General features: G+C 47.1%; 1 protein-coding gene across 3 annotated transcripts in view; it reads left to right on the top strand.

The window, feature by feature from the left end:
• Positions 1–20,205, top strand: part of MAPK1 (mitogen-activated protein kinase 1) — a 108,119-nt gene extending 87,914 nt beyond the window's left edge. For all 3 annotated transcript variants that reach the window (XM_025398814.1, XM_025398817.1, XM_025398815.1), the window contains 3 exons: positions 8,267–8,376; positions 12,290–12,415; positions 18,544–20,205. In XM_025398814.1, the coding sequence (XP_025254599.1) occupies positions 8,267–8,376; positions 12,290–12,406 (227 nt within the window). In that variant the 3' untranslated portion in view covers positions 12,407–12,415; positions 18,544–20,205. The remainder of the gene's footprint in view (positions 1–8,266; positions 8,377–12,289; positions 12,416–18,543) is intronic.
• Positions 20,206–20,483: the final 278 nt, after the last annotated feature.

Here is a 20,483-nt window from a genome sequence, read left to right as displayed (position 1 = left end):
GTAAAGCATTAGAAACAACCTAAGTGCCAAATGTTAATCAAATGGCTGAGTAAATTATGAGACATCTACTTAAAGGAATATTTTAATGCTGCTAAAAGTGATTTTTTTTTACAGAGTTTTCATAGTGGGAGAAAATACTAAAGAGCAGTATTTACTAAGGGAAAATAAAACAGCATTTGTCATACATATTGTGATTTCAACCTTCTAAAAGAAAATGCACAGAAAAGAATTCAACAACATATGTGAAAAGATAAGCAGTGGTTACCATTGAATGATGGTGCTTGGGGAGCAAGGGAATGTGGGTGAGTCATTCACACAGACCAGAAGACCGGGTTTGGTGTGTCAGCTATCTGAGGTCTTTTCAGTTCCACAGTTCCACATAACAAGAACTTACTGGCCTGAGAAAGGGTTTTATTGGCTCTGATAACTGAAAAGTTCAGTTGCATGTGGATTGATGGGCACAGACACTGTGTCTAGAATCTGGGCTTCTTTATCATCCAGCTTTGCCTTGCTCTGGACTGTCTGTAGGTCAGCCTCTCTTCTTATGGTGGCAGTAAGAGACTTGACCTGATCGTTGCAGCCAAGACTTGGGCTGACTCTCATCACCTCTTTGTGCTCAGCTTGGATGCCATGCCTATCCCTGATCTGTCACTGTGGCCAAGGGGACTCAGGTGAATGTGGCCTAGTCAGTGTCACCATTCCCACAGCACAGCCTGGGAGCGTGGGCAAGCCTGAGCGCTCCCCTATGGCAAACACAGTTGGATGGATTATAGAGAGCCAGTGGATGGATGCTGGTGGGCACAACCAGCAGGTGACCCCAAGAGTGAAGGAAGATAAGGAATTCTATTTGCTGCTCTCATCCTCTTTTTTTTTTCCTGAAGAGACAGGATCTCCATCTGTTGCCCAGGCTGGAAGGCTGGAGTGCAGTGGCACAATCACAGCTCACTGCAGCCTTGAACTCCTGGGCTCGGGCAAGCACCATGCCTGGCTAATTTAAAAAAAGAAATTTTGTAGAGATGGGATCTCACTGTGTTTCCCAGTCCTGTCTTGAACTCCTGGGCTCATGGGATCCTCCCACCACTGCCACACCCAGACCTACTTTTTTTTTTTTTTTTTTTTTTTTTTTTGAGACGGAGTCTCGCTCTGTTGCCCAGGCTGGAGTGCAGTGGCAAGATCTTGGCTCACTGCAAGCCCCGCCTCCCAGGTTCATGCCATTCTCCTGCCTCAGCCTCTGGAGTAGCTGGGACTACAGGCGCCCACCACTATGCCCGGCTAATTTCTTGTATTTATAAGTAGAGATGGGGTTTCACTGTGTTAGCCAGAATGGTCTCGATCTCCTGACCTGGTGATCTGCCCGCCTCAGCCTCCCAAACTGCTAGGATTACATGCGTGAGCCACCGCTTCTGGCCCCCGCTTTTTTTTTTAATTAAAAAATGCAATTTCTCGGCCGGGCGCGGTGGCTCAAGCCTGTAATCCCAGCACTTTGGGAGGCCGAGATGGGCGGATCACGAGGTCAGGAGATCAAGACCATCCTGGCGAACACGGGAAACCCCGTCTCTACTAAAAAATACAAAAAAACTAGCCGGGCGAGGTGGCGGGCGCCTGTAGTCCCAGCTACTCGGGAGGCTGAGGCAGGAGAATGGCGTAAACCCGGGAGGCGGAGCTTGCAGTGAGCTGAGATCCGGCCACTGCACTCCAGCCTGGGCGACTGAGCGAGACTCCGTCTCAAAAAAAAAAAAAAAAAAAAAAAGCAATTTCTGTAAGAAGTCTGTCTCCATTTCTCAGATAACCTAATGTTTGGAAAGCTTGCAGACTTTGTTATTACCCATGTAGATGCATACATTGATTATAAATTGAATCATAGGCTATATATTATTTTATTACCTACACAGAGTTGGATTTATTAATCTACAGCTTGGTCACCCTCAACTCAAGATAGCTTTGGGAGGTATTTAACCTGTGGTCTTTCAAATCATGCAAGGGATTGAAAAGATAGAAGAATGCGATTGTGGTCAAGTGCGGTGGCTCATGCCTCTAATCCCAGCACTATGGGAGGCCAAGGTGGGTGGATCACTTGAGCCCAGGAGTTCAACACCAGCCTGAGCATCATGGCGAAACCCCGTCTCTGCCAAAAATACAAAAATAAGCCTGATGTGGTGACACACACCTGTAATCCCAGCTACTCAGGAGGCTGAAGTAGGAGGATCGCTTGAACCCAGGAGGCAGAGGTTGCAGTGATCCGAGATCGCACCACTGGATTCCATCCTGTGCAACAAAGCGAGACCCTGTCTCAAAAAAAAAAAAAAAAAAAAAAGTGAGATTGTGAGAAGTTGAAGAACACAAACCTTCAGCCAGTGATGGAATAGGGACAAAGAAAAGAAACTAGTGCCATGTGATACCACAGAAGCAGAAGATGGCATTTTGAGAAAGTAGGCATGCACAGCAGTGTCCATGCGGCAGAGAGGTCTAGCAAGATATAGATTGGAAAATGTGGGTTGATTTTCCAGTGAGGGGCTTGTTGGTGACCACGCAAGAGGAGTTGAAACAGTGAGTGGAAGTGGGAAGTTTGAAATGGAAAGTGGAGACAGAAACGACTGGTCCACATGAGGGGAAGGGGTTGTGGACCAGGCCACAAGTTAGGGAGAATTGACTTTGAGTAGAGAGAGGATATCTTTCTTGGCAGTGTCAGTAAGGATATGTGTGGATCTGGCTAGGAGGGAATTCCAGGAAGATCACTCTTGGGCACCTCAGTTTTCTCTGTAGCATCCTCAAGAAAATGTGCTGAGAGTAATGAGGGTCAGCTAGCAAGAAGGTCATGATTCAAGCCATGCAAGTTGGGTGAAATCTGAGAGTAGAGGAGGGGGCTGACCAAGGCTTTCCAGAAGCTGTTGAGGGCCTTGACGAGACTGAAAATCTTGATTTTTTGTAGCACAGTAGTTACTGATAGCGTTGAGATCCCCGGGATCCTTTCAGGATATCCATGAGGTTAAAGCTGTTTTAATAATCCTCTTAAGGAGTTACTCACACTGCTCTCTATGTTGCCATCAGCACTTGTGGCACAGGAGCAATGGTGAGCAGAGCCCGCAGCACCACAGCCAGGTCAAGGCGGTGGAACTAGAGAGGTTACTGAGCTCTGCACTGCCACAGCTCAAACCAGCTCAAACCAGTGCCAGTGAAAAGTACTCACCATATTAAATCCATCCTTTTTTTTTTTTTTTTTTTTGAGACGGAGTCTCGCTCTGTAGCCCGGGCTGGAGTGCAGTGGCCGGATCTCAGCTCACTGCAAGCTCCGCCTCCCGGGTTCACGCCATTCTCCTGCCTCAGCCTCCCGAGTAGCTGGGACTACAGGCGCCCGCCACCTCGCCCGGCTAGTTTTTTGTATTTTTTAGTAGAGATGGGGTTTCACGGTGTTCGCCAGGATGGTCTTGATCTCCTGACCTCGTGATCCGCCCATCTCGGCCTCCCAAAGTGCTGGGATTACAGGCTTGAGTCACCGCGCCCGGCCTAAATCCATCCTTAATACATGTCTTCACAATGTCTGTGTGACAAACACATATACAGCATTTTTGCTGCATACTGAATGCGGTGGTTTTCTCAGGGAGAAGCACTTATGTAACTATTTGAGCTATGAGCGGAATTAACTGCTTTTTAAATCAACCCTCAGTAGTTTTTATGAGTATAAAGAGTTTGTGAGATCAGAAAGTTTGAGAAGCACTGTCGCACTGGCACACTTTGCACAGTTCAGTCTTTTCTCTGGACCTGCACAGAAACATGAGTTGAGGATGGAAGTGACAGGTTGCAGCATTGATTCAGGGTCAGAGTTTCACGAGGCAGTCAAGATGGACACAAAGAGGCACTGTGGAGAGCCAGTCGACTGGCTTTCCCCAGGTCCAGGACAGGGCAAGAAGGAGAAAAGGATGATGGATTAGAAGAAAGAGTTGGGGTCAGGTTGTTATATACTAGTTGAAGTTAACGAGAAGGGCCAGGCTGGCCAGGCGTGGTGGCTCACACTTGTAATCCCAGCACTTTGGGAGGCCGAGGTGGGTGGATCACAAGGTCAGGAGTTCGAGACCACCCTGGCCAACATGGTGAAACCCCGTCTCTACTTAAAAATACAAAAAATTAGCCTGGCGTGGTGGCAGGCGCCTGTAATCCCAGCTACTCAGGAGGCTGAGGCAGGAGAATCGCTTGAACCCAGGAGGTGGAGGTTAGGCAACAGAGCGAGACTCCGTTTTAAAAAAGAAAAAAAAAAGAGGGAAGGGCCAGGCACAGTGGCTCACGCCTGTAATCTCAGCACTTTGGGAGGCTGAGGCAGGAGGATCACTTGAGCCCAGGAGTTCAGGACCAGCCTGGGCAACATAGTGACACCCCATCTCTACAAAAAAATTAATTTAAAAAAATTAGCTGGGTGTGGTAACATGTGCCTGTATTACCAGCTACTCGAGAGGCTGAGGCAGGAGGATTGCTTGAGCCCAGGAGTTCAAGGCTGCAGTAAGCTATGATCATGCCACTGTACTCCAGCCTGGGCCATAGAACAAAATCCAAACTCTGTTTCAGAAAACACAGAAAGAGAAGATGTGGCATTCTGGAAGGCACTGGGAAAGTCAGGATTTGTGGTCAGATGTAATACTAGCCTCAAAGGGACTTCCAGTCTCTTAGGAGAAATAAAACCTGTATCCAAGTAAGCATCTACACGGGCAACCATGATTCACACCCTCTGAGTGTTACCAGTGGATGCCCATGTGGCGTGGGAGGAGGGAGTCCGGACACTCTTGACTGTGGGATCCGCACCTGCCAGCTGCTTCCCATTTCTCTCCTTTTCTCCTTCTGTAGCTATGAATAATGTAGAAATAGCACTTGCAGTAAAAGAAGGCTAGAGCTCTAGCTATTTTTCAAGTAGCAAATCTTTTTTAATAAAGCTGTCTTCTTTCGAAATTTATGCCTGGAGGTTTAAGGGCCTAGAATTTATTTAACTTGAAGGAACTAATGGATCTGTTTCAGAAATGCTTAAGCTGCAAAACATCCAGTTGGCTTGGAGTGCCTCTCTGCTTAACACTAACAAGTTTGGGTAGGACCCTCCTGCCCTCAATGATTTAGAAGTAGTGCTGTTAGAATCTCATTGTGGTCCAGGCCTCCTGGACTTTTGCTAGCACAGACAGTGTCTAACTGGGTGAAAAGCCAAATGACTTAATCTAGTTTCAAGAAAGTCCTTGAGAAAATGTCTGTGAGTTCTATGTGGGGAGGGCTGGTTGGGAGCAGGAAGCAAAGTGGGAGTTATTACCTATATTATAGACCACAGGAATCTTAAGATTCGGCAAGGGTTGTGTGTCTTGTACACATATCTACAAGTGTTCGTTGGAAGTAGGATTTGAGCCAGAGATGCCTGGGTTCTTGATCATCATGCTTCTTTATTCTGACCCTTGAGAGGGCCACTTGCTAAACCTAGCCAGTTTGTGTGCCCACAGACCCAGGGTCCCAGCTGCAGGCATAACCACCTCTTCTACTGCGCAGATGCTGCTTCAGTCACGGCAAAACCTGTCTGGATTCTCTACTCTGAAAAGTTCTCTAGGCTGTAAAACAAAATATCATTATTCCATAATTTCCTAAAGTGCACTTGTATGTATTGAAAAGATTATAGATAGAAACATACATAACTTGTAAATGTATTCTATGCAGAATTTCTCATTATGTCCAGCATGTGGTTTGCCATGTTTATCATCTCCTGTTGTCTTAAGGTCAGGGGTTGCAACAAGGGAAGTCAAAATTGGGGGCTGGTGCTGAGCACAGATACACACCCACAGCCCTTCAATGACCTCAGGTGGCAAGATGTCTCCCACCTCCACCCAGCACCCAAGCAATCCCTTCAGAAGGTCTACTGACTGTTCTTAAGGGTTAGGCAACATTTTCTTAGTGAGTAAACAGTGAAAACTAACTTACTTGAAAATAGTGAGCTAGAAGTGATTTCCTTAAACTGATCATGAGTATTGTACCAAATTTTATGTGATTGTTCATCATTCTAGGAATGGTGAGAAGGGACATACAATTAAATTTTAAAATGTTTTAAGAAGAAATAAATGATATTTTATCATTCTACTTTGAGGGCTTAATAGTATGTGCTAATTTGCAGATGGATGAAGTTGACCTTGCCGCCTACAAATAACCTAATAAGAAATGATCATTGCCAGCTGGGCGCGGTGGCTCACGCCTGTAATCCCAGCACTTTGGGAGGCCAAGGCAGGCAGATCACGAGGTCAGGAGATCGAGACCATCCTGGCTAACACGGTGAAACCCCGTCTTTACTAAAAATACAAAAAATTAGCCAGGCGTGGTGGCGGGCGCCTGTAGTCCCAGCCACTCAGGAGGCTGAGGCAGGAGAATGGTGTGAACCCGGGAGGCAGAGCTTGCAGTAAGCCAAGATCGCACCGCTGCACTCCAGTCTGGGCGACAGAGGGAGACTCCGTCTAAAAAAAAAAAAAAAAAAAGAAATGATCATTGTCAGAAAAGAGACTTCATTAAGTAGTGCCAGTGTTTTTGTTTTGATTTGGTTTGGTTTGGTTTGGTTTGGTTTTTGAGACGGAGTCTCAGTCTGTCACCCAGGCTGGAGTGCAGTGGCACACTGCAACCTCTGCCTCCCAGGTTTAAGCAATTCTTCTGCCTCAGCCTCTTGAGTAGCTGGGACTACAGGCATGTGCTGCCACGCCCAGCTAATTTTTGTATTTTTTCTTTTTTTTAAGTAGAGACAAGTTTCACTGTTTTGACCAGGCTGGTCTTCAACTCCTGACCTCGCCCACCTCAGCCTCCCAAAGTGCTGGGATTACAGGCGTGAGCCACCACACCTAGCCTGTTTTTGTCTTGTTTTAGTGTCACTACATTGTCTAAAAATTTATGGTTTTAATTGATTGGCTAGTTTTTCAGACTTGTTCCTTGGAGGCTTGGATTTTTTTGGGGTGCCTCGGGCTGTGAACTAGGACCTAAGGGAAGACAGAGTATCTTCTTTTTTACCTCTGCCATATCTTGAGGCTCCTCTTAGGGTTTAATTTGAAGAAAAGACCTGCTACTTAAATTGAAACCAGTAGTCTGAGCATCACTAAATAAAAGGATACATGAAATTTTTTTTTTTTTTTTTTTTTTTTTTGAGACGGAGTCTGGCTCTGTCGCCCAGGCTGGAGTGCAGTGGCCGGATCTCAGCTCACTGCAAGCTCCGCCTCCCGGGTTCCCGCTATTCTCCTGCCTCAGCCTCCCGAGTAGCTGGGACTACAGGCGCCGCCACCACGCCCGGCTAGTTTTATGTATTTTTTAGTAGAGACGGGGTTTCACCGTGTTAGCCAGGATGGTCTCGATATCCTGACCTCGTGATCCGCCCGTCTCGGCCTCCCAAAGTGCTGGGATTACAGGCTTGAGCCACCGCGCCCGGCCTTACATGAAATATTTTTAAAAGGAGCCCCTTTGCTACCTTTTTACCAGAACAATAATGTTCTTTAGCATGTATTGTTTCTCAATACACCTACTCCTGCTACTAAACACAGTATTTCCTCACATTTCTCTTAACCCTTGTCCCAGCCACTGTTAGCCAGACCCTCCAGCCGTCTTTTGGCTGAGGTGGTGACTGGAGGCCAGCCATGGGGGCCATCAGGGTGAGCTGCTTGTCAGCGCCCCCTCCATCACAGTGCAGTTGATCCACATTTGTTCCTGCTGCTGCACCCTAGCAGTAAAAGAACTGCTCAGCTATTGACTATTGGCCAGGGCCAAAGAGGACTTAAGGCGTTGGGCCTTGCAGAAAGACTCAGCTGCAGAGTTGGCTGGGAGGCCTTTGGTCACACATGTCTCTCAACCAGATCCTGGAAGAAGAGTGTTTTCTTCTGTGACCTTGGAGACCTGTTCTGTGTGTCAGGAGACAAATAGACCAGGACAAAAATGACTTCCAAGTTGATCTGAGAAAAGTACATACATAAAACCTTTGCCTTTGATACCTGCAGTGCAGAGTCCTATCTTAGGAAAAGTCCAGGTTTTGTAGGCAGACCTGGGTTCGAATCATGATCCCCGCTCCTTCCCGAGTGATGAGGTCTGCGATTGTCAGGTGGTCAGCCCCTACGTTCACAGTCTCAGGAGACTTGGAGATACAGTCAGCATCTTTTGTGCTGGCTGCTGTCTCCGTAGTCATGCTTAGGTTAGTTGTTTTGTGGGTGAGTTTACTTAAACAGGAAATTGAAGTATTTCCGTGACTACTACTCCTGCTCTCACTACTGCAAAACCTTTCTCTTTATAGCTCTGGACTTACTGGACAAAATGTTGACATTCAACCCTCACAAGAGGATTGAAGTAGAACAGGCTCTGGCCCACCCATATCTGGAGCAGTATTACGACCCGAGTGACGAGGTAAGAGCTCATGTTCCTGGCTGCTGCTTCAGGGACATAGATCAGCCAGCAGTGGACCAACCATATCTTGCTTAGATTTTCCTGAGATGTACCTGGTGCCATACCTGGTTCTTCCAACAAGCCCACCTTTGCCTTGAGGATGAGTGCTGTGGGGCACAGCTTGAAACCTTCTCCCCGCATAACTCTCTATCTCAGCAGACTTCCTCCAGGCTACCTGCAACAGGTAGGGGTGGGGAGAATGCATGTATAAAGAGGACAGCTGCACCAGTGTGGAGCACAGAGAGGACAGGGGTCTGAGACTGGAGGCCATTGTCATGGTTTGATAGGAAGAGACACCTGAAGTGATGTGCTGGCCCTGAGGATGGCCAGAGTGGAGAGGAGGTGGTCAGCCTGCTGACAGGGACAGCACACAGAATAGGGAGGGAAGTCAACCTGGACAGTTTCCACTGTGGCTTGGCGACTCCATGTCGGGTGTGCTATTCCCTAGAGACAAGGACATGAGAGTCTGTTGTAAGAAGTGATGAGGCCAGAGTGGATGTGGCAGCTATTCAGAGCAGGCGGGGCATTCGAGTAGAAGAAGCTGCATGTCATGTTCTCCCCAAGACAGTCCTAGTGCCTTGGCTCTCTGGTTCCTCTGGGGTTCAGTTTTAACTTTAATCTCTGGAGGATAACAAAGAAAAATGCAGTATGAACCAAAAGTTTGGATTGTTCTAGTTGAGGCTCACATACACAGAGAATAGTCTTTACCCTCCTGTTTTTGAAAGAATGAGCTTTCCCTTCCACATCCGTCTCCCTACCTCCAGCAACAAATGAGGCAGCTTGTGAAATACCTACAACGTAGCCAGTAACACAGAATAGGTGGGAATACAGGTTTGGGGTTCTTCTAAGTTTAGTGGGCTGGAGATTTCCCAAGCTTCTGAGTCCAAATCAGCTGGCTGGGATAGTGGATGATGCGTGTAGGACACCTGCTGTGATCCCAGATGCATAGCCCTCCTTCAGGTTGAGCTATTTATTCTTCTGGACATGAGTCCTTGTCCGCTTTCGGATGGCCAAAGCTTAGTGCGGAGTTTGGGGTCTGTGCTTCCTCCTCCTAAAGGCCTCGTGTGAGGATTACATGGGTGAGACGTGAGAATCTAGGCATTCACTGACTGACAACTGGTATCATCATCAGCTTAGTTCTGTAACATTGCATTAGTTCACGGGCATTTAAAAATCAAAATGTGGCCAGGCACAGTGGCTCACACCTGTAGTCCCAGCTGTTCAGAAGGCTGAGGTGGGAAGATTGCTTGAGCCCAGGAGATCGAGGTTTCATTGAGCTGTGATCACACCACTGCACTCCAGCTTGGGTGACAGGCAAAACTCTTTCTCTAAAAAATAATATCATTGTTTGTCACTGAGTGTGTATGGGGTTCTTTGATCTAGACTATTTAAGCTATTTAAGCTCATATTTTACTTAAATAGCTTTCTGGAGTATGGTTAAAAATTAAAATGGGAGCTGGACACGATGGCTCACGCCTGTAATCCCAACACTTTGGGAGGTCGAGGCAGGCGGATGACTTGAGGTCAGGAGTTGGAGACCAGCCTGGCCAACATGGGGAAACCCCTTCTCTACTAAAAATACAAAAATAGCTGGGCACGATAGTGCGTGTTTGTAATCCCAGCCACTCTGGAGGCTGAGGTATAAGAATCACTTGAACCCAGGAGGCGGAGGTTGCAGCGAGTCAAGATCATGCCACTGCACACCAGCCTCGGCAATAGAATGAGACAGTCTCAAAAAAAAAAAAAAATGGGGCCAGGTGTGGTGGCTCACACTTGTAATTCCAGCACTTTGGGAGGTCAAAGTGGGTGGATCACCTGAGGTCAGGAGTAGACCAGTCTGGCCAACATGGTGAAAACCCTGTCTCTACTAAAAATACAAAAATTAGGCGGGTGTTGTGGCAGGCAGGCGCATATAATCCCAACTACTCTGGAGGCTGAGGCAGGAGAATCACTTGAACCCAGGAGGAGGAGGTTGCAATAAGCCAGGATTGCACCACTGCACTCCAGCCTGGGCAACAGAGCAAGGTTTTGTGTCAAAAAAAAAAAAAAAAAGAAAACTTGTGAGAAAATACAAGAGTGTTTTTTTTTTCATACTATAAAGATGTAGCTCTATAATCTTGTTACAGTTATTAACATTTTGGAGTATTTCCTTCTCGGTCCTATATTTCTGTATCTAAATTTTTAAAATAAAATAGTTTTCATTTTCTTGACACAATATGGGCATTTTCCTATTAATCTTCCTTGCAGTTTATTTATTTGTTTATTTATTTTTCTTTTTTGAGATGGAGTCTTTCTCTGTCACCAGGCCAGGCTGGAGTACAATGGTGTAATCTCGGCTCACTGTAACCTCCACCTCCCGGGTTCAAGCGATTCTCCTGCCTCAGCCTCCCGAGTGGCTTGAACTACAGGCATGCACCACCACACCCAGCTAATTTTTGTAGTTTTACTAGAGACGGAGTTTCACTATGTTGGCCAGGATGTCCTCAATCTCTTGACCTCAGGATCCACCTGCCTCGGCCTCCCAAAAGTGCTGGGATTACAGGCGTGAGCCACCATGCCTGGCCAGTTTTTTTGTTTTGTTTTGTTTTGTTTTTTTGAGACGGAATCTTGCTCTGTCGCCCAGGCCAGAGTGCAGTGGCGCAATCTCAGCTCACTGCAACCTCCACCTCCTGGGTTCAAGCAGTTCTCCTTCCTCAGCCTCCCAAGTAGCTGGGATGACAGGGATCTGCCACCATGCCTAGCTAATTTTTGTGTATTTTTAGTAGAGATGGGGTTTTGCTATGTTGGTTAGGCTGGTCTCAAATGATTCTCCCACCTTGGCCTCCCAAAGTGCTGGGGTTACGGGTGTGAGCCACTGCGCCTGGCCTTACAGCTTAATTTTTAACAGCTCTAAGATGTTTTTTCATATAAAGATACCATGATTTATTTAACGAAATGCATGTATTTTAGTATTATGGGTGTTGATTGGATAAACACCCACTACCTCCACAGCAGCACATTTCTCTTATTTCAGCATTCACTGCCTTAAAACATTTTAAAATTCTTCTGGGATTTGTGATAAGTTCAGAAGAACACTTTAAACGGATTCAGTTGCTCCCGGTCTAAGTGCTTATGAGACCTTCCGGAGTGTGGGCACAACTCTTAGTCTTTCGCTCTGTCCCCCAGACTGGAGTGCCACAGCACGATCTCAGCTCACTGCAACCTCTGCCTCCTGGGTTCAAGCAATTCTCCTGCCTCAGCCTTCTGAGTAGCTGAGATTACAGGCGTGCACCACCACACTCGGCTAATTTTTTTTTTTTTTTTTTTTTGAGACGGAGTCTCGCTCTGTTGTCCGGGCTGGAGTGCAGTGGCCGGATCTCAGCTCACTGCAAGCTCTGCCTCCCGGGTTCACGCCATTCTCCTGCCTCAGCCTCCCGAGTAGCTGGGACTACAGGCGCCCGCCACCTCGCCTGGCTAGTTTTTTGTATTTTTTAGTAGAGACGGGGTTTCACCGTGTTAGCCAGGATGGTCTCGATCTCCTGACCTTGTGATCCACCCGTCTCGGCCTCCCAAAGTGCTGGGATTACAGGCTTGAGCCACCGCGCCCGGCCTACTCGGCTAATTTTTTATATTTTTGGTAGAGACAGGTTTTCACCATGTTGGACCAGGCTGGTCTCGAGCTTCTGACCTCAAGTGATCCGCCCACCTTGGCCTCCCAAAGTGCTGGAATTACAGGTGTGAGCCGCCACGCCTGGCCAGCAACTCTTAAGTTTTTATGAGACATCAGTCCTGTTGTATAAATTCAGAATCTGAGCAGTGGTCATTTTATGAATCAGTAAATTACTGCCTTACCCATAACAACTTTGACTGTTAAATGTTTTGTTTCCTCTTAAAGCCCATTGCCGAAGCACCATTCAAGTTCGACATGGAATTGGATGACTTGCCTAAGGAAAAGCTCAAAGAACTGATTTTTGAAGAGACTGCTAGATTCCAGCCAGGATACAGATCTTAAATTTGTCAGGTACCTGGAGCTTTAATACAGTGAACTCCAACAAGGGAGGCACTGCCTTTTGTTTCTAGAATGTTATGTTCCTCGAGGTCCGTTATTTTGTATTCTTTTCCAAGCTCCTTATTGAAAGATTTTTTTTTTTTTTTAATTTAGAATTAAAAATTATTTAGAAAGTTACATATGTTCTTTTAGGAATCTCTTTCTTGTTTATTAGAAACTCCAGGTACCTCCTTTACTCTCAAGGGTAGTGAATGTGATTATTTGGAGACAACTTTTTCATATTCTAGATTGTTCATGTTTGGGTTCTCATCCATTCCTTGCTGCCTGTCCAGAGCAGTTTCACAGTTACATGAGCATCTCTCTGGAAAGGGTTCGCCTCAGGACTCCCTTCCTCCTAGGGAATGCAGAGCCACCAGTTAAATAAATCTAGTGTTAGGGTCCTCTGTGCCTGCCCCTTCAGAAACTCCTAGCTGGGACCTGGTTCTACAGTTGATGTCACATGCAAGGGGCCCAGACCGTGTTACCAGTTCAGACTAGCAGTGTAGGCTGGAGAGCTGGGGAAACTTCATCCAAGAGATGGAGGCTGGGCTGGCCAGTCGGGGATTTACATGGGCCTGCACAGAAGCTACATGTGCTTAGGTCATAAGGGGAGGTGAACAACATGACAATATTGGTAGATTTTAAAAATTGAGTAGACCCAACACAATGGCTCATGCCTATAATCCCAGCACTTTGAGAGGCTGAGGGGAGAGGATCTCTTGAATCTCAGAGTCCAAGGCTGCAGTGAGCTATGACTGTATCACTGCACTCCATCCTGGGTGAACCCTGTCTCAAAAAAAAAAAAAATAGTATACAGGAAAAGAAGGCAAATCTTGATTTTAGAGAGTATATGACAAGAGGGGAGAGAACTGGACTTGTGTTTAGAACTCTGTAGAAAAGAGCAGTGAATAAAGAATTGTGAGCCAAGGTAGAAGCAGTTGCTGGGGAGATGCTTTGGACAGAACCGTGTTGCAGTTACAGGTGTCCATTCCCTGTCACTGAGGACAAAGAACCAAGCAGACATGAGCTGAGGCCTGACATGACCCACACAGCCTCCAAGCAGATAGCGCTGAAAGCCAGGCAGGGCAACAGAGTGGGGAATTGGTAGTTTGGGGGATGGAAAATGATGTTTTCAAAAGTCTGACATCAAAGCAGGAGGGGTTGAAATGAGGGAAGACTGGGTAGGACATCAGCTAAGAACAAATGCCTGGTCTTCCATACCAAAGGGGCTGTAGCGTTGGACTAGAAATGAAGTGAGAAGCGGCAAATTCAAGAGAAGGAGGAAAGGCAAAGTCTGAAAGACTGCGAATTTTCTAAACCTACCAACTTAGGGGAGGCAGGGCTGCTGTCACTGTTAAGCCCTCGCTTAGCCTGCTGTTGACACCAGACACACCCCAAAAGACGACCTCTCAAACCCAAGGGAAGTGTTGTGGAGTCACGCAAACAGGATGTGCAATGGACTGCTAGCCATAAGCCCTGCGTAGTGACTGAGAAAGAAGCCTGTTATCAGCAGGGGACTGAGCTGGTTCCTGTCTTCTGTTGCCCCATACTCATGTGGCTGTCTAGTGGAGGAGGTGTTAGCCACAGTGATTTGCACACTCACTCACTGACAGAAAGCTGGGCCCCAGGATCCAACCATTTTCACACCTGCAGTCCCCACAGAGCTTCCTTCCTGGCTCCTCCATGAGGCGCTCACAGTGGAGCAGTTGTCTGTGTTTCTCAAGAGTCCCTGCCCCACCGTGAGGCTCCAGGACACACTCCCAGTACAAGGTCAGGTTAACTAGACCCTGGTCAGCCGCTGCCTGTTTTTGTAAATGGAGCCGCACAGGGCCTTGGATTTGCTCACAGGTTACCTTTGCTGCCTTTCCTCTACAGCGGTGGAGTGGGGTAGTCACAACAGACCTGGATGGCCTGTGAGCCCTGAGAGGTTTACTCTTTTGCCCTTTACAGAACCTAGAAGATAGAACTGAGCAACCTCTGTTGCTTTTCTTCCTTCACAATTCCTTTCACAGTCATTTTCCCTCAGCCAGGTGGTGGTCTGTGATCATCTCATCTTCTCTGTCGCTTGAGGTCAGGCGTGCTGCCTGCTTAGTCTACCTTAGACACCAAGAGCAAGCGGAGCAAGCAGGATCTAAATGCGGCCTCAAAGGGGCCCATAGTAGGGGAGAAAGGCACACAGACACAACTGTGCACCTTTTTAGTATAAAAGAGCTTCTGGGGTTGACGTGATAATTCATTTTTCATCACTTAATCAGCATTGAGCACTTCCTTTTGCCAGTTAGGAAGGGAACAAAGATGAATAAGACACAGGCTTTGCTTTCCAGCAGCCTCATAGCAGGAAATGTAAACAACAAGGAGTATACAGAGTCCCAGTGGTGGGCACGGGCATGGTGGGCCCCAGAGGGTAAGGCAGACATTAAAGCCTCGCAGAGTGTGGCCGACTTGCAGTTGGGCTGCAGCTGAAACCTGACAGTTGGGTTCTTTGCTGGTTGGGGAGGGGCACGGCTGTGTGGAACCTGGAAGGTGGTCATGCCAGACAGCAGAGCAAGAGGGGGCTGCAGAGAAAGAGGCCAGCCCAGGCTGTGGCCTTTGCCTCCCCAGGAGCCCAGCTCTCCCTCACAGGTAGCTGCCTGACCTGAAGCAATGGCTCAGGTGACTCTGGCGGCAGTAAAGATGCAGGAGGACCTCGGAGAGCAAGGACTTGGGGGACAGCTGGCCAGGCCACTGGAGACAGGCAGCACCGCAGGCACAAGGATGACAAGACAGCAGCAGGGTTGTTCCTGGGGCCACAGGACACAGTTGCTGACAGCCTCCTGAAGCCAGCCTTGCAAGGCGGGGGACCAGTATCCCTGTCGGGTCCACCACCACTCTGAGAGTCCCGGCGTGGCAAGGACAGTCACCTCTGTGTGTTGTTCATTTGCTCCAGACACAAAAGACACACAGATGCTCCCTGTGTGCTTATAGTATGATTTTTTCCCCCAACATTCTTTTAATGACGGTTTTCAACTATTCTGAAAAGTTGAAGGAATTTACAGTAGACGGCCATATTCCCACCACCTAGATTATACAGTTAACATTAACATCTTACTAGTTTTCTCATAGATCTGTCCATCTATTCCTCTATCTACCCATCAACCCATCTCATTTTATCCATTCATTGCAAAGGAAGTTGCCAACATCTAGACTGACTTATAATTTAATCATCTAGAATATCACATGAATCCAGGGGAAGCTGGGGCTGGGTTGGCTGATTAAACTATGGGATAGGTTCTTTCATAAACCTTTCATTCTGGTGATCACAACAGAATGTTGGGAAGTCAGCATGCATCCCATGTTTATGATTGAGGAAACTGAAGACATGAGCCTTTGAGCACTTTGCTCAAGATTGTACATCAAGTAGCAAAACTAAGCAGAGAATCCAGGTATTTTGGACCCAGAATACCATTTTCTTGAAATGTTTGCCAGCATGAAACAGTGGCAGGCTGCACACTGCCTGTGACTAGCCTTGCTCCCTGGGAAAGGTCTCGGGACTCATTCACAATACTAAGGAGCATTGTCTCTGAGTTTTCAGCCCACACACCGGAGATCAGGAGCTCTAAATTGGAGAACTCAGGAGGTAAACGTGTAATAAAACAAGGGAACACTGGGAGGGCACTGTTGACCATTTGGCTACAGCAGGAGGGGCCTAGAAACATACACCCCAGGACCACAGAGCACAGCTGTGGGGCCCCTTTGGTAGAGGAAGCAATCAAGTGATATTTGTAGTGTTGGCCGAAAGATCTTAAAGGGTCAAAGTATATTCATTGTGTTTTGCTTAAGGGGGTCAATTTCCATGGGCAAGTTTAAAAATTGAACATGCCGGCCGGGCACGGTGGTTCACGCCTGTAATCCCAGCAGTTTGGGAGGCCCAGGCAGGCGGATCACGAGGTCAGGAGATCAAGACCATCCTGGCTAACACGGTGAAACCCTGTCTCTACTAAAAATTCAAAAAATTAGCCGGGCGTGGTGGCAGGCGCCTGTAGTCCAGCTATTCGGGAGGCTGAGGCAGGAGAACGGCGTGAACCTGGGAGGCGGAGCTTGCAGTGAACCGAGATAGCGCCACTGCACTCCAGCCCGGGAGACACAGCGAGACTCCGTCTCAAAAAAAAAAAAAAAGCTGAACATGCCTACTACCTGTGACAAGCCTCATTCCTACCCAGCCCATATCCTCAGTCTCCTACCCTGTGAGGCAGGTGAAGGTAGAGGTCAGTGCTCAACTTCCTTCTTCGTCCGCCTGATTGTGAATTTTCTCAGGTGGATTGATCAGTAGGGGCATGAACCGCATTTCCCTTTGGTTTATTGAAGATGAAAGCATTTTAGGGCAGCTTAACGTCCTGCCAACCCATAGGTTTGGCTGCAGTTCACCTCTACATAAAAGAGACTACTTCTCCCTCCAGCCCATCTCCAAGTCCACAGTTTGGCTATAACACCCGTTCTTCTTGCCCCAACTCTTGAGTGGCAGATGAAAACCATAGCTCTGAAAGTGCTCTATGAAATAATAAGTGGTACTCTGCTAGATTTTCATGCTGGAAAACATTTCACACCAATGAGAATCTCCAAAGGGAAGAGTCTGTTTTGTTTGCATTTTGAGACACTTGGTTGCCCCAGTGGCCTTCTCCACCTTCTTCATCCGAACCACAGAATGCAAAACATGATTTGAGTGGCTGTTTTCACTTTTAAGGATGGGACAGGCTGGGTGCAGTGGCTCATGCCTGTAATCCCAGCACTTTGGGAGGCCTAGGTAAGTGGATCATTTGAGGTCAGGGAAACCAGTCTGGCCAACATGATGAAACCCTGCCTCTACTAAAAATATAAAAATTAGCTGGGTGTAGTAGGAGGTGCCTGTAGTCCAAGCTACTTGGGAGGCTACAGCAGGAGAATTACTTGAACCTGGGAGGCAGAGGTTGCAGGGAGCCGAGAGTGCACTACTGCACTCTAGCCTGAGCAACAGAGTGAAACTGTCTCAAAAAAAAAAAAAAAAAAAAAAACCGGATGGGACAGAGTGATCGATAGCTGGGAGTGAAGTTCACTCATTATGTACAGTGGAAGCCATGAGGCAGTGGCTCTGCAGGTGTGGCTGCTCTGTGCCCACCCCTAGCAATCTGTTCTAGCAAGCCCTCCAGGTGCTTTCCAGGCTAGCATCTGAGAACCACTGGCCTGTAAACAGTTGGAGTAGATTTGGTTTGGAATAGAATTTCTCCAAGTAAAAGTAGAGACATTGGAAAAACAGGGAAAGCGTGCTGCTTGTGCTTGCCTGCTGTGATACTCCAGGTGGGCCCTGGCCGGGCATAGAGAGTGAGGGAAATGCTTCCTCTCAGGGCGCTGGTTCAGAGGCCTCATGGGAACGTAGCCGTCAGGTCACCTCTGACCTGCGTGATCAGCACCTCTCCTGCCCGTGGGAACCAGTCACAGCTCCTTGCTAAAACCCCAGCCCATTACCCCCACTCACACTTCCCACCAGGACTGTTTCGCCCTCAGTCAGAGAAAATGTGAGCATTATTAACAGGGCACTGTCCCCTGACTGTGCAGTTAACTCTGTCCTAGCTGGTCATTTAGAGAGAGACTTGCTAAGAATAGGAGGCGGCAGAAGACCCTTTTGCGTAAAGATGTATTATTTTACAAAGGCCCTTAAACTCTAATTTTGACCATGGAGTAGTGTTGGATATCTTAGTATATGTGCTGCCGAAGCGAGCACTAGTGTTGGATATCTTATGATAAATAAAGGGCATCTTGGGAACACTGCAGTCAGTGTAGGCTGGGGGAGTGGTGTCTCTCCTATGAGTGTTGTGGAAACCACCTCAGAACTGTCTGAGAGAAGGTGCGTGTGGAGTGAGGCTGACCCTGGCCCCTTCAAAACTGCCGTGTGTTACTCTTGCCCAAGTGTGTCCAATGAGATGGCCATTTTACAGTTTTTTTTCCCTTTTCTATTTTCATAATGCTATTGCTGCTGCTGCTGTTTTAATGTGGTTCACTCTTGTCACTTTTGTGTTTTGTGATGCTGATGACAATGTTGTTTTCACATGACTCACTCTTAACTCAGTGGTCTGTTTGTGTTTCTGTAGGACAAGGGCTCAGAGGACTGGACGTGCTCAGACATCGGTATTCTTCTTCCCAGTTCTTGACCCCTGGTCCTGTCTCCAGCCCGTCTTGGCTTATCCACTTTGACTCCTTTGAGCCGTTTGGAGGGGCGGTTTCTGGTAGTTGTGGCTTTTATGCTTTCAAAGAATTTCTTCAGTCCAGAGAATTCCTCCAGGCAGCCCTGTGTGTGTCACCCATTGGTGACCTGCGGCAGTATGTACTTCAGTGCACCTACTGCTTACTGTTGCTTTAGTCACTAACCGCTTTCTGGTTTGAAAGATGCAGTGGTTCCTCCCTCTCCTGAATCCTTTTCTACATGATGCCCTGCTGACCATGCAGCCGCACCAGAGAGAGATTCTTCCCCAGTTGTCTCTAGTCACTGGCATCTCACTTTATGATAGGGAAGGCTACTGCCTAGGGCACTTTAAGTCAGTGACAGCCCCTTATTTGCACTTCACCCTTTGACCATAACTGTTGCCCCAGAGCAGGAGCTTGTGGAAATACCTTGGCTGATGTTGCAGCCTGCAGCAAGTGCTTCCGTCTCGGGAATCCTTGGGGAGCACTTGTCCACGTCTTTTCTCATATCATGGTAGTCACTAACATATATAAGGTATGTGCTATTGACCCAGCTTTTAGAAATGCAGTCATTTTTCTAAATAAAAAGGAAGTACTGCACCCAGCAATGTCACTCTGTAGACTTACTGTGGTCACTTGTACCATATAGAGGTGTAACACTTGCCAAGAAGCATTATGTGCAGTACTTAATGTTTGTAAGACTTACAAAAAAAAGATTTAAAGTGGCAGCTTCACTCGGCATTTGGTGAGAGAAGTACAAAGGTTGCAGTGCTGAGCTGTGGGTGGTTTCTGGGGATGTCCCAGGGTGGAACTCCACACGCTGGTGCACATACGCCTTTGAGCTACTTCAAATGTGCGTGTTTCAGTAACCATGTTCCATGCCTGAGGATTTAGCAGAGAGGAACACTGCGTCTTTAAATAAGAAAGTATACAATTCTTTTTCCTTCTACAGCATGTCAGCATCTCAAGTTCGTTTTTCAACCTACAATATAACAATTTGTAATAAAGCCTCCACGAGCTCATGACATGAAGCACTGTTTGTTGTCACGTACTCAAATATTTCTGATACTGCTGAGTCAGACCGTCAGAAAAAGCTAGCACTAACTCGTGTTTGGAGCTCTATCCATATTTTACTGATCTCTTTAAGTATTTGTTCCTGCCACTCTGTACTGTGGAGTTGACTCAGTGTTCTGTCCCAGTGCGGTGCCTCCTCTTGACTTCCCCACTGCTCTCTGTGGTGAGAAATTTGCCTTGTTCAATAATTACTGTACCCTCGCATGACTGTTACAGCTTTCTGTGCAGAGATGACTGTCCAAGTGCCACATGCCTACAATTGAAATGAAAACTCTATTGTTACCTCGATTGAGTTGTGTTCCACAGAAAATGCTATCCAGCAGATCATTTAGGAAAAATAATTCTATTTTTAGCTTTTCATTTCTCAGCTGTCCTTTTTTCTTGTTTGATTTTTGACAGCAATGGAGAATGGGTTATATAAAGACTGCCTGCTAATACGAACAGAAACGCATTTGTAATTCATGAAAATAAATGTACATCTTCTATCTTCACATTCATGTTAAGATTCAGTGTTGCTTTCCTCTGGATCAGCGTGTCTGAATGGACAGTCAGGTTCAGGTTGTGCTGAACACAGAAATGCTCACAGGCCTCACTTTGCCGCCCAGGCACTGGCCCAGCACTTGGGTTTACATAAGATGAGTTAGAAAGGTGTTTCTGTAGGGTCCTTTTTACCTCTGCTCAGCGGAGAATCGATTCTGTCATGTTCCTTTATTCACAATCTTAGGTCTCAAATATTCTGTCAAACCCTAACGAAGAAGCCCCATCTCAGGTTGGA

This window comes from Theropithecus gelada, chromosome 10, assembly GCF_003255815.1.
Source record: "Theropithecus gelada isolate Dixy chromosome 10, Tgel_1.0, whole genome shotgun sequence".
NCBI lineage: Eukaryota > Metazoa > Chordata > Mammalia > Primates > Cercopithecidae > Theropithecus > Theropithecus gelada.
This window is presented reverse-complemented; position numbering and strand designations above follow the sequence as displayed.